Source organism: Populus alba, chromosome 12, assembly GCF_005239225.2.
Source record: "Populus alba chromosome 12, ASM523922v2, whole genome shotgun sequence".
Lineage (NCBI taxonomy): Eukaryota > Viridiplantae > Streptophyta > Magnoliopsida > Malpighiales > Salicaceae > Populus > Populus alba.
Window position 1 is genome coordinate 7163317 of NC_133295.1, and position 18958 is coordinate 7182274.

Sequence of the window (18958 nt, forward strand, 5' to 3'; positions counted from 1 at the left end):
AACATGCTAAACATACTAGAAAATAGGAAAACAAACAATGTAATAGTGTCATTTAAACCCCCTTATAAAAGTATCTAGAAATCTAACAAGTTAAAAGCATTAATCCAACACACATCTCAGGTTACAAATATATAAACTTATGGCAACTATAGCCTAGAAAAATAGACCTAAACAACAAGAAAAATAGATATAAAAAGACCATCAAAATGATTAAAAAACATACTAAAAATAACCAAAATCAAATCTTAAAAGTATCTAAAACAAAACACTAAACTATCAAATAACAACTATAACATGGATCGGGGGGGAGGGGGTGTGCTCATTGAGCTCCACCCCCTCATCAAGAGTTGAGATTCTTCTTTTTTTTTTCTTTTTTTTTTCTGTCTATTTTTCTTGTCTCTAGGTCCCTAACAACCTTTGGGAGTTCTAAAAAGTTTAATTTATTTTCAATTCATCAATTGATTAATTTATATTTGAAAGATCATATGCAATATTTAATAACATGTCATGACCCCTCAAATATTAGAAAAGTCATTAGTGGTTTGATTTAACCTTTAAGTGACTAGTTTATTGGTGTAATTAATATCCTTTTATCAATAATATTCTGATTTAACATTAAAGCATGTAGTATGTTTGCCATGCTAAATCATGCTTGTTCTCTACATAATAGTCATTGACAATTTAAATAAGATTTGAAACTCTTTTCAAATCTCATTCAACTTTGGGCAAGGATTCTTAGTCAATACTATTTGAGAACAAATGAAACATTTTCTCTAATTCACCTACGGTGATTAACCCTCTCTTGATCACTCAAGCACCTTCATATAGTTCATGCTACATCCAATATTTGTCTTGTCATTACTCGATTAAGATAACATGTAATAAGATTAAAGCATAATATTCTCCATATAAGATGACTTAGTGATCTCAAGTCTAAGGATCACTTACACAATCATCACATGAGCCTTTCCATAGTCACAAGTGATCTCTTCATATGAAATTCTCATATGGGTTAGTTTAGTGTAAATGTTTTATAATAAGCACTTATATATTAGTTCTAAGTATCCCTAATACCTTAGCTTATGATAACAATTACTTCTTTTTATAAAAGAAAGAACATAATATGTATTAAGAGAGCATATTATGAATGTTTACTATGACTGAATGTTCATACTTTGATATAATAAGAATTCCATAATTATAACAGCTTTATAATTTTTTTTTGCAAAGAATTTTTGTTCCATGAACTTTATCTTTACTCTAGATTCATTAAGATAATATTATATGACTATTAAAGATAAATTAAGCCTTTATCAATAATAAATATGTAATTATATGAATATAATAATGGTACATGTAACCAATTGATTCACTACAAAATACATTAAATTAACAATCTTCCACTTGCACTAAAGTCAATTGCTCATGTATCTAATATCTATTGCTCCATGTAGCATTAATGTTTCTGCATGGATAATGACTTAGTAAAAGGATCTTCTAGAGTCTCCTACATATTCACTATATCTTTATATTTTTCATTTCATTGATTTATCAAATCAAATAAAATTTCTTAAGTACTTTTTTGGATCATTGATGAAACCTTGGTTCCTTTGCTTATGCAATGGCTCCATTGTTATTGCAATATAGGAAAATTGGATCAATAATGCTAGGGACCAATTCTTGATCCAAATAACCTCTTTGTTTCTTAAAACATAAAGGTGTACTTTTATTTAGCTGTAGAATTAGTTGTGCTTTCTTGTTTGAAACTCTTCCAACTCAAAGCTCTATAATTTATAGTAAAACATATTGTTGTTATCCTTTTTTTTTATAAAATAATAATAATAGTAAATAAAATAATAATAATAAATAAATAAATAAATAAATAAATAAATAAATAAGATAAGTGCAAGGAAATACACCTGAAGCAAGCCTAAAAAGAAATGCACAAGCCCAATAATGGATGACTAGAATGCCAAACGAGGTTGATAGGCCAAACTAGCAAACCAAGGTTTTAATTAACAAACCACATTAGTAAAATGTTTGTTTTTGGTGTTTTAAGACTCAATTGGAATTTTTTTTTAAATTTTTTAAATTATTTAATTGAAGGTTTCATCGTAAGGAAAATCAACTTTTAGAGGTCAATTGAAACAATTGATGTTTAAGGACTCAATTGGAAGTTTAGAAAATTTAAATTAGCAAAATCAGGGGTTTAATTGCATAAGAATCAAAGTATGGTTAGCAAATAGGGGCTTAATTGAACTTTTTATGAGTCAAGGATCACTTTGAGTTAAAAGAGATTGTTTATATGGCTACCAAGCTAGAGAGACAGTTGAAAAGAAAGGGCAGTACACGTCAAATAGCTGATTTGAGTCTTTTTTTCTTCAATTTAGAAGCTGAATTATAGGAGAGAGCGAGTTGTCCTATCAAAACCAAATATAGTAGGGAATAAGTCTAAACCACCTAAGGCCATGAAGAAAGATTTGACTACTATCATCCAAGGTAAAATCAAAACTCAATCTAATAAGAGTCGTGATATTAAATGTTTAAAGTGTTTGGGGGGGGGGGAATGGACATATATTTTCACAAAGTCCAAACAAAAAGGTTATAATTGTTGCACGTGGATGCGCGGCATCGGGGGGTTGTTAGAGTCGCCACCTAGTTGTTTGGTTTAGGGTCGCTAGGAAACCTGGGTGTATTGGTTTTATTAGAAACTTGAGGGTAAGGGGCTGGTTGTGGCTAGGAAAGGTATATGCACCCCTAGTGCACTTTACTTGAGGTAAATTGCTTTGCATGGTGTGATGTGGTTTAAAAGTTTTTTTTGGTTTTTTGATTGGTGGTCTATCTGTGGTTTAGGATTGAGATTTACTCATATGAATAAAATTATTGTTTAAAAATTTATTATGGACTTGTGTACCCAAATAAATTCTTGGAAAAAAAAGTTTTTCATAATTTGTGTACTATTATGGTGAAAACACTATCAATTAAAATTGGTGAATATTTATAATAACTCTAAGAATTTTCTAGTCAACTCTTGATATTTCAAATATCAGCCTCACTTATAGGTCTAACATTCTATACCAAGATTTTAACCATTAATTCTCATGAATTAAAATATGATGATTATTGAAATATTAGCACGCTGCCACATGGAAGAGAGAAGAAAGGGGAAGCAGTTGTGATGTCATTACTAACAGAGGAGATGCCATTACTCTACTAGCAAAACTAAAGACAAAAGTATGATGGTTGAACCAAAACTTTTGGTCTGCTATTGGAGTAGCTATGATCGTCGATAGTTAGGTGATGGTATCCTTTTGGTGTTGTTGTCGGCTGCTAGTGATGAAGGAGAAATGTTTTGAGGAAGATCTTATAAGGGTCACAGTCTGTATTAGGTTTATGTGATTTGGTTTTGTTGGAAGGGAGGAGTTTGATTGTAGATGAGAGAGATGAGGAGCTTGGCATTGATGGGTCTCTTTTATAGTCGGTGGCAGTGATGGAGAGGCTAGTTCAGGAGATGAAGGTTGTGGGGGAGGGGGGGAAGGTAGTTGTGGTTTATTCAACTTTAGGTTTAATGGGTCCTTGAGAGAGTTATTGTTGTGTGGCTATCGGTCAGATTTAAAAGGGGAAAAAAAGACTATGAGGGAGATGCACCGTGTGCATTGTTGTGTGGGTTTTGGTTTGGTGTTATGACTGATAGTCAAAGGGAGAGTTGGGGTCAGGTAGGTTTTCTTTTGGTATTTTGGATAGACTAGTTTGGGAAATGGTCTCTGTGTGTGGGGAACGAGAGGAAGTTCAAGGTTGAAAATGATGGTGGCATGCGAGTATAGGTAGGTTTAGTCTAAGAAGGAGGAGGATGGAGAGTAGAGTAGAGATCTGGGTGGCTAGCGGCTGATGGATAAAAGAAGATGAAAAGGGTTGGCGATTAGTGAGGGGAGAATGATGAAGGCCAATTCCCCTTTTTTATTTTTTTATGCAATAACTCTTAGTGTAGAGATGGGGTCCAGGGTGTTTTTTTTTTTTTTTTTTTTTTTTTTATGTTATGTTGTTATGAGAAGAGTATGTGTGAGTATTTTTTATTTATTTTTTTGGTTTCTCTAAAATTCCCCCCTGTGTGTGTAACCACCGATTTATAGGTTGAAATTTTCTTTGGCTTGAAGGCAAAGCAAACCAAGATCAGTCATTAAATTTCAAGAATAAATCACAACCATTCATTTGCTAACTTGAAGACAAATCAAAGAAAAATGGACCCTTGGATTAAAGAATTGATTGTAGACCATTTGATTAAAAAGATGGGTTGCTTAGTGAAAGGGTTTCCAACTTTCATATTGATCCTCTCCCTTTCATAATTACAATTAGATTATTAAAAAATTGAATGTATTTTTTTTAATTTTAAATTGTTTGGAAAAAACATCTCAAACAATGCAAATACATCAAAAACATATTTTTTGGTTTTTTGTTATTTTTTATTTTTTCAAACATTTATAAAAAAAATGTGTAAAAAATTTGGTAACAACAATAGTTATGAAAGAACATGGGGAGATTGAACCCAAATCTAACAAATTAGAGGAGGATGAGATGCCATCATTTGAGGATTGTAGTGATGTTGAATATCCAGTTGATGAAGAGGCTTTGGTGATTAGAAAATCACTAAATGTTCAAGATGAGGATGATATGGAGTACAAAAAGAGAACATCTTCCATACAAGTTGTCATATAAATAACAAAGTATGTAGTATGATTATTAATAGTGTGAGTTGTGTTAATGTTGCTAGTGTTACAGTTGTTAAAAATTGAATCTAAATACTATTAAGCATGAAAGACCTTACATACTTCAATGGTTGAATGAAATGGTGAAGTAAGAGTTATTAAACAAGTTTTTATTTCTTTTTAGTTGGAAAGTACAAGGATGAGGTTTTGTGTGATGTAGTTCCTATACATGCTATTTATTTATTGTTGGGGCATCCTTGGCAATTTGATAGGAAGGTCAATGATGATGGGTTTAAGAACAAATATTTTATTGAAAATTATGGAAAGACTTTTACATCTATACCATTGTCACTAAGATAGGTTTATGAAGACTAATTGAAGATGAAAAAAGGAAAGTGAAGTCAAAGGGACAAAACAATTGTATGAAAATATGAGAAATGGTAAAAATAATAGGAGTATTGAGAGAAACAATTCGACCAAGGTGGTGAAAGATAGAGTTTCGGTTGAGAAGGGAGAGAAGAATATGAGAACATAGGATGTACATTAAAGAAGGATAAAATGCCACCACTTAAGGATTGTAGTGATATTTAATATCAACTTGATGGAAAAGATTTGGTGATTAGAAGATCACTTAATGTTCAAATTAAGGAGGAGGATGTTGCACAACAAAGTAAGAACACCTTCATACTAGATGTCATATAAGTAACAAGGTATGTATTATGATTATTGACAGTGAAAGTTATGTTAATGTTGCTAGTGCAACACTTGTTAGAAAATTACGTTTAAACATTATCAATCAAGAAAAACCTTATAGATTTCGATGGTTAAATGAACATGGTGAAGTAAGAGTTACTAAAAAGGTTTTGATTTCTTTTTTGTTTGGAAAGCATAAGATGAGATTTTGTGTGATGTGATTCTTATGCATGCTACTCATTTATTATTGGGGTATCATTGGAAATTTGATAGAAATGCCAAGTTTGATGGTTTTAAGAACAAATATTCTCTTAAAAAGAATTGAAAGACTTTCACGCTTGTACCATTATCACCTAAACATGTTTATGAAGATAAATTGAAGTCGAGAAAGGAAAGTGCAACTGAAGGGATAGAACAACCATTTAAGGATGTGAGAAAGAGTGAAAATAATAAGAGCAATGAGAGAAAAAAATTGGATAAGGTGAAAAGAAGAGAAGAAAGAAAGGGTGAGAAAAGAAGAGAGTGAAAAAATAAGCATTCGAGTTTTTATACAAAAGGTAGTGAGATTAAAAATGTTTATTTTTTTGACATGCTTATGGTTTTACTTATGTGCAAGGATGCATATTTTAACACTAATGAATTTGATTATTGTATTCCTAGTATTTATGTTTCTTTTTTACAAGATTATGATGATGGTTTTCTTTATGAGATTTATAGTGGGTTACCATCTATTAGGAGAATTGAACATCAAATTGATCTTGTATGGACCAAAATGGGATTTTTGCACCAATTTTTTAAAATTAAAGGGACCTAATATTTATGATTCAAAAATTATAAGGATTATAATAAAAGTTTCACTAAAATTTTAAACTGCCATTCATTTTTCCTGTTTTTTTTTTTACTTTGGTCCTCTATCTTTAATCTTGCCATTTCATAATAAATTTACTAAGTTACACCATTTATGAGATATATATGTAGCTCTTTAAATTCAATTGGAATGGAAAAATAAATGATGTGATCCAAACTACACCAATTGATCCGATGCTCAAAAGTACATTTGATGGGCTTATTCAGAGCATTTGGGCCTAGGTGAATTTTAAAGAGGCTACAACTTCAACAAGTGATGATTAAACTTTACTTAATTTAATTTATGTACAAGAGGAACCTGATCCATCATAAATAAGATACAAGTTAACTAAGTAAAGGAAAGGAAATGAAAAGCATAAACAAGTTATTAATGAAAGCAAAACTTAAGAATTATAAAAAATATAAAGAGAGAGAGCAAGAGCAAGTTCTTAACTGAACAACCAAGCCCTTAAATGCATGGCAAATGCCTCCTTTTATAGGCCAAAATTTGGAACTATTAATTTGATGACTAATTGTTGAGTGGGTGGCCAACTCCTGACTTTGTGAAAATCCTTATCTTCTTGTCTAAACAAATGTCATTGCTAACATTAGAACTGGAACCAACTATACCATGAAAGTTATAGAAAATTATCTTATCTTTCTAACAAAAAAAAAATGAGGTCATTTGGACTTCTAGAACTCGAGATATGGGCTCAACACTGAACAATTTCGAGGCTGCAGGACATATTCGGACTTCTCCGTTGTTGCTATAATTTTGACTTGAAAACAACATTTTTAAATCTTGGACTCCACATGAAAGTTGTAGGCCTATTTCTTACCTTTCCATCCCTTTAAAGAAGACCTAAATCCAAGATCTACAGCTTTAGATATGACCCAATTTGATATGGTTCAGCCCTATGATACGACCCAAGTAAGGTCAAATTCAGATTTTGGCGTGAAAAGCGCAACAGTCCAGGTTTACGGCAACAATCATAAGTCTCAATCTGACCATTGGATCGGGCTAATATTTTATGTGGAATCTCCAGACATGTTGTACTACCTTAGGTTTAAAATTCAGGTCAATCGGATTTCGGGAAGGAATCGCAATACTGGTCAACGAAGGTTGTATGAATTTTGTTATTTACTTCCATTTGACTTGTGGACTTCCTATTTGGTTAGGATTCTTTTCCTATAAGGATGTGGCAACTGGTTTTGGGAATTTCCTAGTTCCACAAGGATCTTTAATGAGCTGCAATATAATCTACAAATGTGGCAGTGATTCATTCATGTTTCAGAATCCTTTTCTTATAAGGATTCCTTATTCATCCTAGCTACACAAAGAAAGAAGGGCTGGTGGTATTTAATGACATATTAGTTATTTTTATTATTTTCTTTAATGTTTGGGCTTAATTAAAACTTTGTTTTGAGCTAGGGTCCAAGGCTTGTTTGGATCAGGTTATGGGCCTTTTAGTTTAGGGTTTTGGGCCAGTTTTGAGTAGACCTCATATAAGTTCACATAAGAGGTCCGTTAGGGTTAATTTTTCAAGAACTATTTAAACTCATGTAAGCTAAAATTTTGGCAGCTTTGATGATTATTATTTGGAATTTTTCAGTTTTAACGTGTGAGAGTGATTCTTGCATTCTTCAGTTCTTAAACAAACTGAATCTGACTTATTGAAGATTAACTAGCTTCGTGGCGTCGTTCTACTCATTCCAATAGTGTTGGTGCCTTGGGGCAGGTTTCCATTGTGTCACACTCCTATCAGACCTATTTCTTCTTTCCGAGATCAGATCTCAATCTTGATTGTGGGTTGCGTGACCACGTGATCACGAGGTTCACATCACAATTACCAAATAGTGTTCCAGTTTAGACTACACTAACATCTCTTTTCTAAGTTTGGCCCTCTATTTGTCCTTTCAATTTCAGTACTTAAACTCATCAATCAATCCTTTCATTTATGTGATAGGCCTACATTTAAGATGAACATTTACCATAAATTAAAGGTATCTTATAGTATTATATATGTTATTATAAAACATGCTTTAGTTAAGGAGTTATTGATACTTCAAGTGCAAAATGATGATATAAAACCTTGATAAAAATGCACTTTTAAGTACTAATCACACATCAATGTTGTCTTTAAGAGAATTTTGTTTTCTTGAGATGTTATATGTCAAAGCCTTAACTAACCATAACTAACCTAACTCATTAATCAACAGTTAACAACAAACATTTATATTCCTACTTGGATTGTAAGAACCTGATATGATTATAGATAAGAACATGAATTCCAGGTTCATACATATCCATAAGGGTAAGTTGTAAACCGTTAATATGATTAACCAACAAGAATAAAATGTGTTAAGGAACCTAAATGGATTAAATCCATCATTACACAACCCAAGATGTATGTTTTATAGTTCCATTAAAAACTCATAATGTCACCCTATTGACCGTTTCTAAGCTTCATCATAAAAAAAGATGCACTATGACTCCATCCACCTCATTATGTAAATGGTATCATGTCATGTCATGTACTCAGTAGTCTTTATAGACATAAATAACCTTTGCAATCTAGAAGTGATTGAAAAGTATCTTAATTTTTTGTATGCGATAAGTATCTTTTCTCTACTGCTATTAGGTTTATACCAAGCATGTTGACAAGTTTTGTGCTGCATAAAATTTGTATATTCATTATAGTATAAAATACATAAGTTTGGACATATATCAATTTTTTGGTATCCTAGGCCAAGAGACTTCATCATGGATTTTGCAGCATATAACTCATCTTTCAACCTATTCCCTTTAGATAACATTTTTTTTTCCCATTCAAGGATCTGATCATAATCGGCCTCACTTAACCTATAATCTGACTTGATGGTAAATACTTGTGCAATGATCGACAATTTATTATGAGTAGTGCATCAATCTTATAATGGTTCATTAGAATCTTTCAAAAATGTAGAAAACCTAACTGCATCTATATTAGGTTCTTAATTTACAAGGATGTTATGTGAATCTTATATAAATAATCTTGATTTATTCTCATTGTATCAATCACCATACTCTTGTAAGGATTAATATTATCATCCACAAACCCATATGTTACTAAAGCTAGAAGTTGAGCCAACCATCCTTTCTAATATGATTTTATAAGGAACATAGGGTTCTTCATGTACTAACTAATTTAAGTATTTCTCGATGAACCCCTTTTTAAGTTGATGCATCACCACAACATCTTTATAGTGAAACTTTTTATTTTTGCACTTAGCGCATGGACATCTAATTTCACTTTCACTAATATTCTTTTAATTAAAAAGTACGAAATTAATGAAGCTCTCAACTCTTTGAAGATAATTAAAAAAAAAAATTCACAATCCAATAACTATCCAACACTTCATATATTAAAACATGATAAACCCTAATTAGTATCAATTTCACAAAAATTCAATTTTCCATTAAAATTTGAATTTAACAATAAAATTGACAAAAAATAATTGGTTCCCAATGAGTAGTTATCCATCATTTATTCAATTCAACTTAGTCAACCTAAATTAATACCTTTGAATTATTATCAATTACACAAAAATAAATTTTCTCTAAATTTCTAACTTAACAATAAAATTGACAAAATATAATTGATACCATTAAATTATCCATCATTTCTTCAATTATAACATACATAATTTACAAATCAAACTTAATTTCATCAAATAACATATAAGATTCATTTCCCCCAAATCCTAAACAAACCCTAAAATACAAATCATACATTAATATAACAAAATTATCTAGGAAAAGTTGTAAAACACTTAAATATACAATTACACTATAAATTCCACAATTATTTTTCAATAAATTAACTTAAAAAATAAATTAGATAGAAAAAAATGAATGAGTTTACTTAATAAAGTGAAATAGAACCAAAAGAGAAAAGCTAACATTATTGATAGATATAAATTAACATCGACAAATTAGACGGCTAAATTTGTTAGAGGTATCACTGCTATTTTTTTTTTTATTGGAAGTGAGAAGTGGGAAGGATGTGAGAAGGTTGTTGGTCTTTAATTCATTTAAATTTGTGATAGGTGTAATTTAATAAAAGAAGAAGAATAGAAAGAATGAGAAGTATAGAAGAAAGGTTTGCATAATTAATTTCATGTCGTCCCATTACAATTCAGATGACTATTTATAGCCAAGCTAATGAATGAATAAAACAACTGATACAACGAAATGGAAATAATCGACAGAAATAATAGGTGTATGATTCCCACACACATTTTGCATAACAACGAAAAACAGGGCATTAACCCCACTACTTATTTACATCACTTAAACAATAACTAATTGTGACATGTCAGCCATATGATCCACCTATTCTACTCACTTGCTTACTGAGGCCTGCTTAGTATGTACGTGGTGCATGGTGTGGTTGCATGGTGAAGGTGGTCTGTTGCACATATCATTCCCCTTCCCTCAAAGTATCCTTGTCCTCAAGGATAATGTCAGGTTATGTCTTCGAAAAATGCTAGAGATTTTCCCATGTAGCATCTTCAACAGCAACACCTTTCCATTTGATTAAAACCTCTGTCTTAGGCCGATACTGTCCCTTACATATGATGCTACGATCCAAAACCAACTTAGGTTGCGGCAGGATGGTAAAAGTTACCAACACTAGGGGAAGCTCCGGTGAGATTGTAACCACATAACCTAAACACTTTTAGAGACGACTCAAATGAAAAATGTTATGACTTTAAGACCCAGCAGGTAAGGCAAGCTTATAGGCTACCTCCCCCACCTTAGCTAATACTTGGTAAGGACCAAAGTAACGAGGTGCTAGTTTGATTGACCTGTAAAAAGCAACTGATGTTTGCCGATATGGTTACAACTTCAAATAAACGAAATCACCCACAATAAAATGAACTTCATGGCGATGTTTGTCAGTTTGAGTTTTCATCCGATCTCTAGTAAGGACTAGTTAGTGACGTAAATCATGAAGAACCAAATCTCTATCACGTAGATATTCATCCACGGCTTGGACACGAGTAGTTCCTGGTACATAAGAAAGCATGTTTGGTGGGGAAATGTCATAAATTGCTTCAAATGGAGAAATTTTCATGGAAGAGTGAATGACAGTATTATAGCTAAATTCTGCCCAAAGCAACCAATCAACCCACTTATGTGGCTGATCACCTGCAAAACAATGTAAGTACTACTCAAGTGTTTAATTGACCACCTCAGTTTGACTGTCCAATTGGGGATGATAACTGGAGCTCATTTTGAGCTTAGTACCCTGCAGTTGGAACAAAGTTTTTCAAACGGAGCTAAAAAATACTTTGTCTCGGTCGTTGACAATGGAGGCAAGAATTCCATGAAGCTTGAAAATATGAGCGATGAAAGATTGGCCATAGTAATGGTCGTTAACAGATGCTTCAGAGCTACAAAATAGGCATACGTACTCAATCGATCAACAACGACCATGATCACTGTGTTGCCCAATGAAGGAGGCAACCCTTCCACAAAATCCATAAACACCTCAGTCCATATTTTAGTTGGAATGGACAAGGGTTGCAGCAGCCCTGTAGGACTTAAACAATTTGCTTTAAAGCATTGACAGGTATCACAGCTCTGGATAAACTCTTTGACATATTGTTGAAGTTTAGGCCAAAAGAAGGTGTCGCGGATTCGAGCTAGATTTTTGTGGTACCCAAAGTGACCACCAATTGAAGAAGAGTGATGATCAACCAAAATGGAAGGAATTAATGGAGAAGAGGGGTTGAAATATACCTTTTCACCTTTGAACCACACACCATCTTTACAAGTGTACAACTATCATGTGTTACTTGACTTCAGCTTTAATAAATTATTGTTAAAAGAATTTTGTTGAATTTCTTATTGCAAATGTATCCACCAATCGGGTTGAGGCAAGGAAATTGCCACAAAGTTGAACTTGACTTTCCTGGATAGTGTATCAATGCCTTTGTTGTCAGGGCCTTTTTTGTATTCCACCATATAATCATAACTAAGGAGTTTTGGAAGCCAACGAGTTTGTGCTGGAGTGGTGATGCATTGTTCCAACAGAAACTTGAGACTTTTATGGTCAGTCTTAACTATGAAAGGTCTTCCCAGAAGGTATGGTCGCCACTTTTGGATGGTTTTGACAATGGCCAACATCTCTTTTTCGTAAGTGGAGGGTGACAAAGATGAACCTTTTAGTGCCTCACTAAAGAATGCGATTGACTGGCCTTGTTGGATGAGAATAGCGCCTATCCTGGTGCCACAAGCATCACATTCTATGAAGAAACGCTGAGAAAAATCAGGCAATCATAGCATTAGAGGAAAAGTCAAGACCTGTTTGAGGTTGTTGAAGGTTGTGGATTCATTTATTCCCCAACGAAATCCTTCTTTGCCTAAACAGTGAGTCAATGGTGCTGCAATATTGCCAAAGCCATTGATGAATTTTCTATAATATCCTGCCAACCCCAAGAAGCCGCGCACGCCTTTTACTGTTGTCGGCTTTGGCCAATCAATCACGGCTTGTATCTTTGAAGGATCGACCTCCACTCCTTTCTTTGATCTGACATGGCCTAAATAATTCATATGAAATACTCCAAATTGACATTGTAATTTCTTGACATACAAACTGTTACTGGATAACATGGTTAGAGCACTAATTATATGTGAAAGATGTTCATCCCAATGTTTAGAGTAGAGAAGAACACAATAGTGTACTTGTGAAGATAGGGCATGAACATATCATTCATGAGACTCTGGAAAGTAGCTGGAGCGTTCGTAAGATCGAAAGGCATTACTACAAATTTATAGTGTCACTCATATGTGCAGAAAGCTGTCTTCTGGATGTCTGATTCCTGAACTTGAATTTGGTGGTACCTAGAACATAAATCCAGTTTTGTAAAAAACCTGGCACCATGCAGTTCATCTAAGAGCTCATTAATAATCAGAATAGGGTTCTTGTCCTTCACTGCTATGTGATTAAGTGCCCTAAAGTTGACACATAATTGCCACATTCCATCTTGTATGGACGAACAATAATAGGTTCGTCGTTGGGTTGAAGAAGAATCCGGTGGTCATGTGAACGATTGGGTGGCAAGGTTGTTGGCGTGTCAAAAACATGCACAATATATTCAACAAACATAATTCAAATTCAAGATAAATTAATTATAAATTATGCAATACAAACACAATGCCAAACAAATATAATTTTAAATTTTAAAATATTTCTAAATAGTCAAGATTAAATAGATCTTTAAGTTAAAGTAATTCAACTTAAACAAAATATCAAAATATTATGAAAGTAAAATGTTTTAACACAAATATTTTAAATATAAAGTTAGGTCAATGTTATCAAGGCTAATGAAATCTAAAACATCCCTTGTTTTGCTAAAATTCCTGCAAAGAATAAACATGAAAAAAAACAACATGAATATAGATCATATATATTAGTGATAAATCTAATTTTAAAAAATTAATATCATTGTTAATGAAAATAGTAATAATAATTTTCAATATTATTATTAATATCATTGTTATTGAAATAGTAATGAAAAAGAGTTTTTTATACTTGAGTGATTTAATTAATTAAATTGAACAAGGTTCAATTTGATTCAATGGCTTTTCAAGAGCGGAACGGAACATGTGGAATGAAATCAGAACGTTCCAGCCGAAATTTAGCCGAAAAATCCGGAACGGACCGAGATTTAAAATGAGATGAAACTTGTTTCGTTTTGTTCTGTTTTTTAAATTGATATAGAATATTTCAGCTATTTTAGACAAAACAAAACGAAATTGACAACCTTGATATTAATATGTCAAATCACGAACGATGATTTGTGCAACTATTACTAATATAAATGGACGGCGGGAAATAGATTGAATCTACAATGAAACTTGTCGGAGCTTAAAGATAGAAATCAAACTCTTAAGGTAAAATTGAAATAGACAATATAAATTAATAACCTCACGGGAGGCGAATTAAAATTTATCCAAATATAAACGAGCCACGGACCCATCTACCGACAGTATTCTCCATCAATGCCTTAGAATACATAATCTGAGAGGGCACCTGTTCATAAGTAAATCACACATATATTAATCTCCCGAGTCGTATTTTAATAAACTACAGCGAATTCTACACGTCGATCCTTATGTATATGATTTCCAGCGGTGCTTCATCTTTCTGTAAACCTAATGGTTTATTTTCAACATTTTAATTAAAAAAAAAAAAGGACAAATGCTTGGTACATTGATAAGATGACTCCTTGTCTTCGTAAGAACTTCCCGATTGATCCTATCCAGCTACGTTCAATATCTACTAGAACAACGAACACCAAAAGGCTAGCAAGATGAGAATTAGAAATATGGCTGGTGTTGAGGAGGCTGTTGGACTGAAAGGAGCAGAGTTGGGTAGAGATGGATATGAATCAGGAGGAGGCATCATACATTCATCACCGTCGAAGTAAATTCTCGAAGGGAAACCCCAGCCATGCTCCAATGTGAATCTGCTCATGTCCTTTCCAAGCAGAATCTCTGATTGAACATTCCCATTTAGCCCAGCTTCCAGGAGCTTGTCATTATTCTTTTTGTTCCCATAAAACATGGCAGTATCGTCTGCATATAGGAATGCTTGTGTCATAAGAAATGAAAGCACCATTACCAGTGAATCAGAACTATACACAAATAAAAGAAACCATGTAAGGTGGATTTTCTTGGACTTTGGACTCACTTAAGGTACTGAAGAGCATAAGTGACTTGTAGAGAAAGCTATAAACTCTGGTTACATTGTTGAGGTTTGGATGCTGAGCAACAAGAGTCCACAGTGTGAAATTCTTCCGATAATTGAAATTGGTGACTGTAATCTTCACACGCCAATACTCCTTGTAGTTGGCCTTAATATGCCAATGCACCCGGATTGGGCACATGTGTGAAGTACACTCAAGCATTGATGTACTTGCTTCTACAACACTTGAAATTCTGGAATTGCTCCTGTTATTTTACAGTCCAAATACATGAATCAGGAACAGAGACGCATCTAACAGAACGAACACACTAATCGATTCAGCGTCAAATACATTTAACTTGTTTCTCAAGTGAGTGTGACTTCTTACATGACACAGCTAGTATTTTCATTATTCTGGCACCCACAAGAACAGGATGGACAGGGAGTGATCTTAGAGTTGTAAAAGGATGACAAAGAAACACAACAGGAGGGATTCTTAGACACAAGCATTTGCGAGTAAGAGCACGTCACAGTCCAGCTCACTGCAATATTATATATAGAAACAGATAATCAAAGAATCAGAACTCTCTACGCAGGAACTACATTGGCCAGAGGAGATTTTAAGAGGAAGACCAACTTACTCATTGCTTGTGTTTTTCGCTTCCCATCACTTGAGAAGAAAACTGAAGGTGAAACAATTGTTGCTGCACTGCACGTATAGCCTGGTCCTGGACCAAGCAAAAAGAAATTCTGGGGCAGTGCAACTGTTGTATTGGATGTACCAGAGAGACCAACACTGAGCTGAAATGATGAAACTGCGGCTGTAGGTTCTTGTCCCCAAGATGCCAAAACACCACCCTTGCAGCAATCAGAATACTGTTGGGTTTTAGGGACTCCAGGGAGCAAGTCAACAACTGTAGGATTTCTCGTACAGCAGTGTGGAATGTTGCCTTTGAAATTGGAACAATCTCCTTGATCAGTGGCTTGGGCTCCCACCATTGACCAAATCACTTCTTTCTTAGCCCATGTCCAGCCTAAGGTCCACCCTGGGCTCATTATTTGTCGATACATTTGAAAGTTATTCATCAACACAGCTGCCTAAAAAACATATCAATTTCAGTGCGTTCAAATCAGAATACATAAGCTAGTCGATGCTCTTCTCTTCAGTTGGAAACTGCATGTTTAAATTTTGACCAAATTTTACGAGTTCTTCAATGCAAACAGAGTACTCTTGCCTCAGTTCTTCAATGCAAGCTAGTAATGTAACTGATAAATTCGCATATATGCTGTTAGAACATGAGCAGATTCTAGCCCTCTACAATGCTCTAGTTTGCTAATTTTCTATTTGGTAGCTGCAACTATAGAATAAGAGTTCTCACAAGTTCAAGACAATAATGAATGACAATATAATTGAGTAGTTTGCATTGTGCTTACTTTATGCTGATAAACTAGCCGTAGCATTACATAATACAAATATATGAAGAAAATGAGATGACACTCACAACATAGCCATCAGGAGTCCAAGACAGGATATCCCATTTTATATTTATGCTCCCATGGGGATCCAATGGATCGTAAGCCACTGCAATAACATGGCAAGATAGAGAGGGAAATAAATACTCAGCAGAATTTTATCAAACTTGCCTAATGTATATTTCTGAGAGCTGGAAGGGTAACCTGCATGTAAAACTGTCATGGCAGAAAAAATAGTCAAGACAATCGAGAACTTAAGCTTATCAAGTTCCATGCTCTTTCGCTCGCTCTTAATTTTGCCTAATTGTATTGAAAAGTCTAGTATTTATGTAAGTTGGATTAAAGATATGGAGGTGATTTTCTTTGTTTGGTAGTTCCATTTAAGATTCTCCTGTTATATTCACAGCAGATTCAGAATAAATAATAAGATGACTAACAATGGCATCATATGGTAATGACATGTGATGTATTCTGCCACTAATTTATCCTGCTAGGTACTTTTGATTTGCAGTACGGGGCACTAGAAGATATAATAATAGAGGGGAAAATCTCTCTTTCAAGGGCAGATTATATGAATAAAATTGGTAATATGGTTTTTTAAATATTATAAATATATATATTTTTTGTTTATGTGTACACTAATGATATATATAAAAAGAGTTATATAAAAGAGTTAATTGTATTTTAATATATTTGGTACATAACTATTTTAATAATATGATATGATTTGATTGATTTAGTGATTTAAAAATAACTCAGATGATTCTTGTTCAATTTAATATTGAATAGAACCAATCCGGTTGAACTTACTAAACTTGTAATATAAATTATAAGATGAGAATAATCTTATAATATATATATATATATAAAATAAAAATAAAAACTAAAGAAAAAAATAGCATTGCAATAAATTGTATTATGTAATGTTTTGATATTTTTTGTAAGATATATAAGAATAATATTTTTTTTAAAAGAATAATATTTTAACATTTTATTTAATATTCTCCTTATAGCAAGCAAAACAAGCAGTGAAATGATATATATATATATATATATATATAATTCTATAATCGGCATATAATTTCTTTTCTTTAAAAAAAAAAAACAATAAGGACAAGGGATGTGTGTGTGAGTGTATCCCAATTTAATAAGTAGGTTCCCGGAAGAGAAAAGCCATATAGCTCAGGTAACAAGGATTCTGCACCAGTTTCCAGTTATTAAACAATATATGCTAAATCAGTATTTGGAAACGCGATTATATTTATATTTTTTTTAAAAAAATTACTTTTTTATATATTTAAATTTTTTTTTTATATACTGATTTTAAAAATAAAAAAATATTATTTTAATATTAAAAACACTTTAAAAAACAACCATAACCATACTTTCAAACACTTTAAATAATCACAAACACGAACCTTATGAAATTAAAGTGTAAAATGAATGAATATTAAAGTGTCCCTTCGTTTCAATTGAAAGATCTCTTGCCAGTTGACAAAATGCCTATTGATAAGTCACTTCATCATTCTTGAAATCCACCTAAAAAAATAAGAACGTCCTAAACAAATACTTCAAAAAATAATGTAATTGATGAACTGTACAATTTAAAAGTAGAGAGAAATAAGCTTGGAATATCTCTTCACGAACAGGGAAAGCCATCCAAACATAGAGAGCACTGAAAACGAATATTAATTAGATTTAGTCAATGAGGCCACAAGATACAACCACGTTCACATCCACCACTTGGGCTGGAAGCTCTTCCATTGTGAGCTGAATACCCAGAGCATCATGCGATCGTAGTTTTATTTTTATTTGGGGTATGTGTTGGCTTTCAATCTATTAGTTTCGGAATTAGCAAAAGCCCCATGAATGGCTACCATTTCTTAATAAACAATAAGGTTCAATTTACCTTGACGTTGTTGGTACGAATTTGTCCATAACTTCCAGTTAGTGGGCTCAGGCTCCCCCATCTTCACCATGGCACCAGCAAAATCTACATAGAATGTTAGAGCATTGTATATTATTTTAATGTGAGCTCGTGGGTTAGAGCATTAGGAGCAACAATATATTTCCTTCTGAAACAGACAACATGCTTGATATATTATTTTATAGGTACAACTATAGGATTCATGCCTTTGCTCCATGGCTTACGCGTGGTCGTGACAACCATTAGGAGTAGCAATATTTTTCTTCATGATTTTTTTTTTTAAAGACGGACAACACACTCCTTATTAAAAGAAAATAAATGAAATAAAGAACTAGGTACATGGACCTAGAGTTTTTAAACTCGGTTCGGTGGTCGATCCAGTTCCGAGTCATAAATTTTACGTGGATCGTCGGGTTTTTACCTGGTCAACCCTGTTTGTTTTATAAATCAAAACGACATCGTTTTGGTTTTTTTTAAAATAGTCAATGGGTTGGAACCGAGTTTTTGACCGGGTCTTACCGGGTCAACCCATCGGGTCAGCTGAGTTTTTGACTTCTCTTATTTTTTTCATAAACTCA

At 33.1% G+C, this 18958-nt stretch overlaps 1 protein-coding gene across 1 annotated transcript; it reads right to left on the minus strand.

Moving 5' to 3' along the window:
• Nucleotides 1–14237: 14237 nt before the first annotated feature.
• LOC118049074 (COBRA-like protein 4) lies at nt 14238–16773 on the minus strand. The gene is made up of 6 exons (XM_035058959.1): nt 16658–16773; nt 16483–16562; nt 15622–16078; nt 15369–15522; nt 14987–15246; nt 14238–14871 (listed from the first exon to the last, which is right to left on the minus strand). Exons 1-6 carry the CDS (start codon nt 16725–16727, stop codon nt 14576–14578), a joined length of 1317 nt encoding a protein of 438 aa, XP_034914850.1. The 5' UTR covers nt 16728–16773; the 3' UTR covers nt 14238–14575.
• Nucleotides 16774–18958: the final 2185 nt, after the last annotated feature.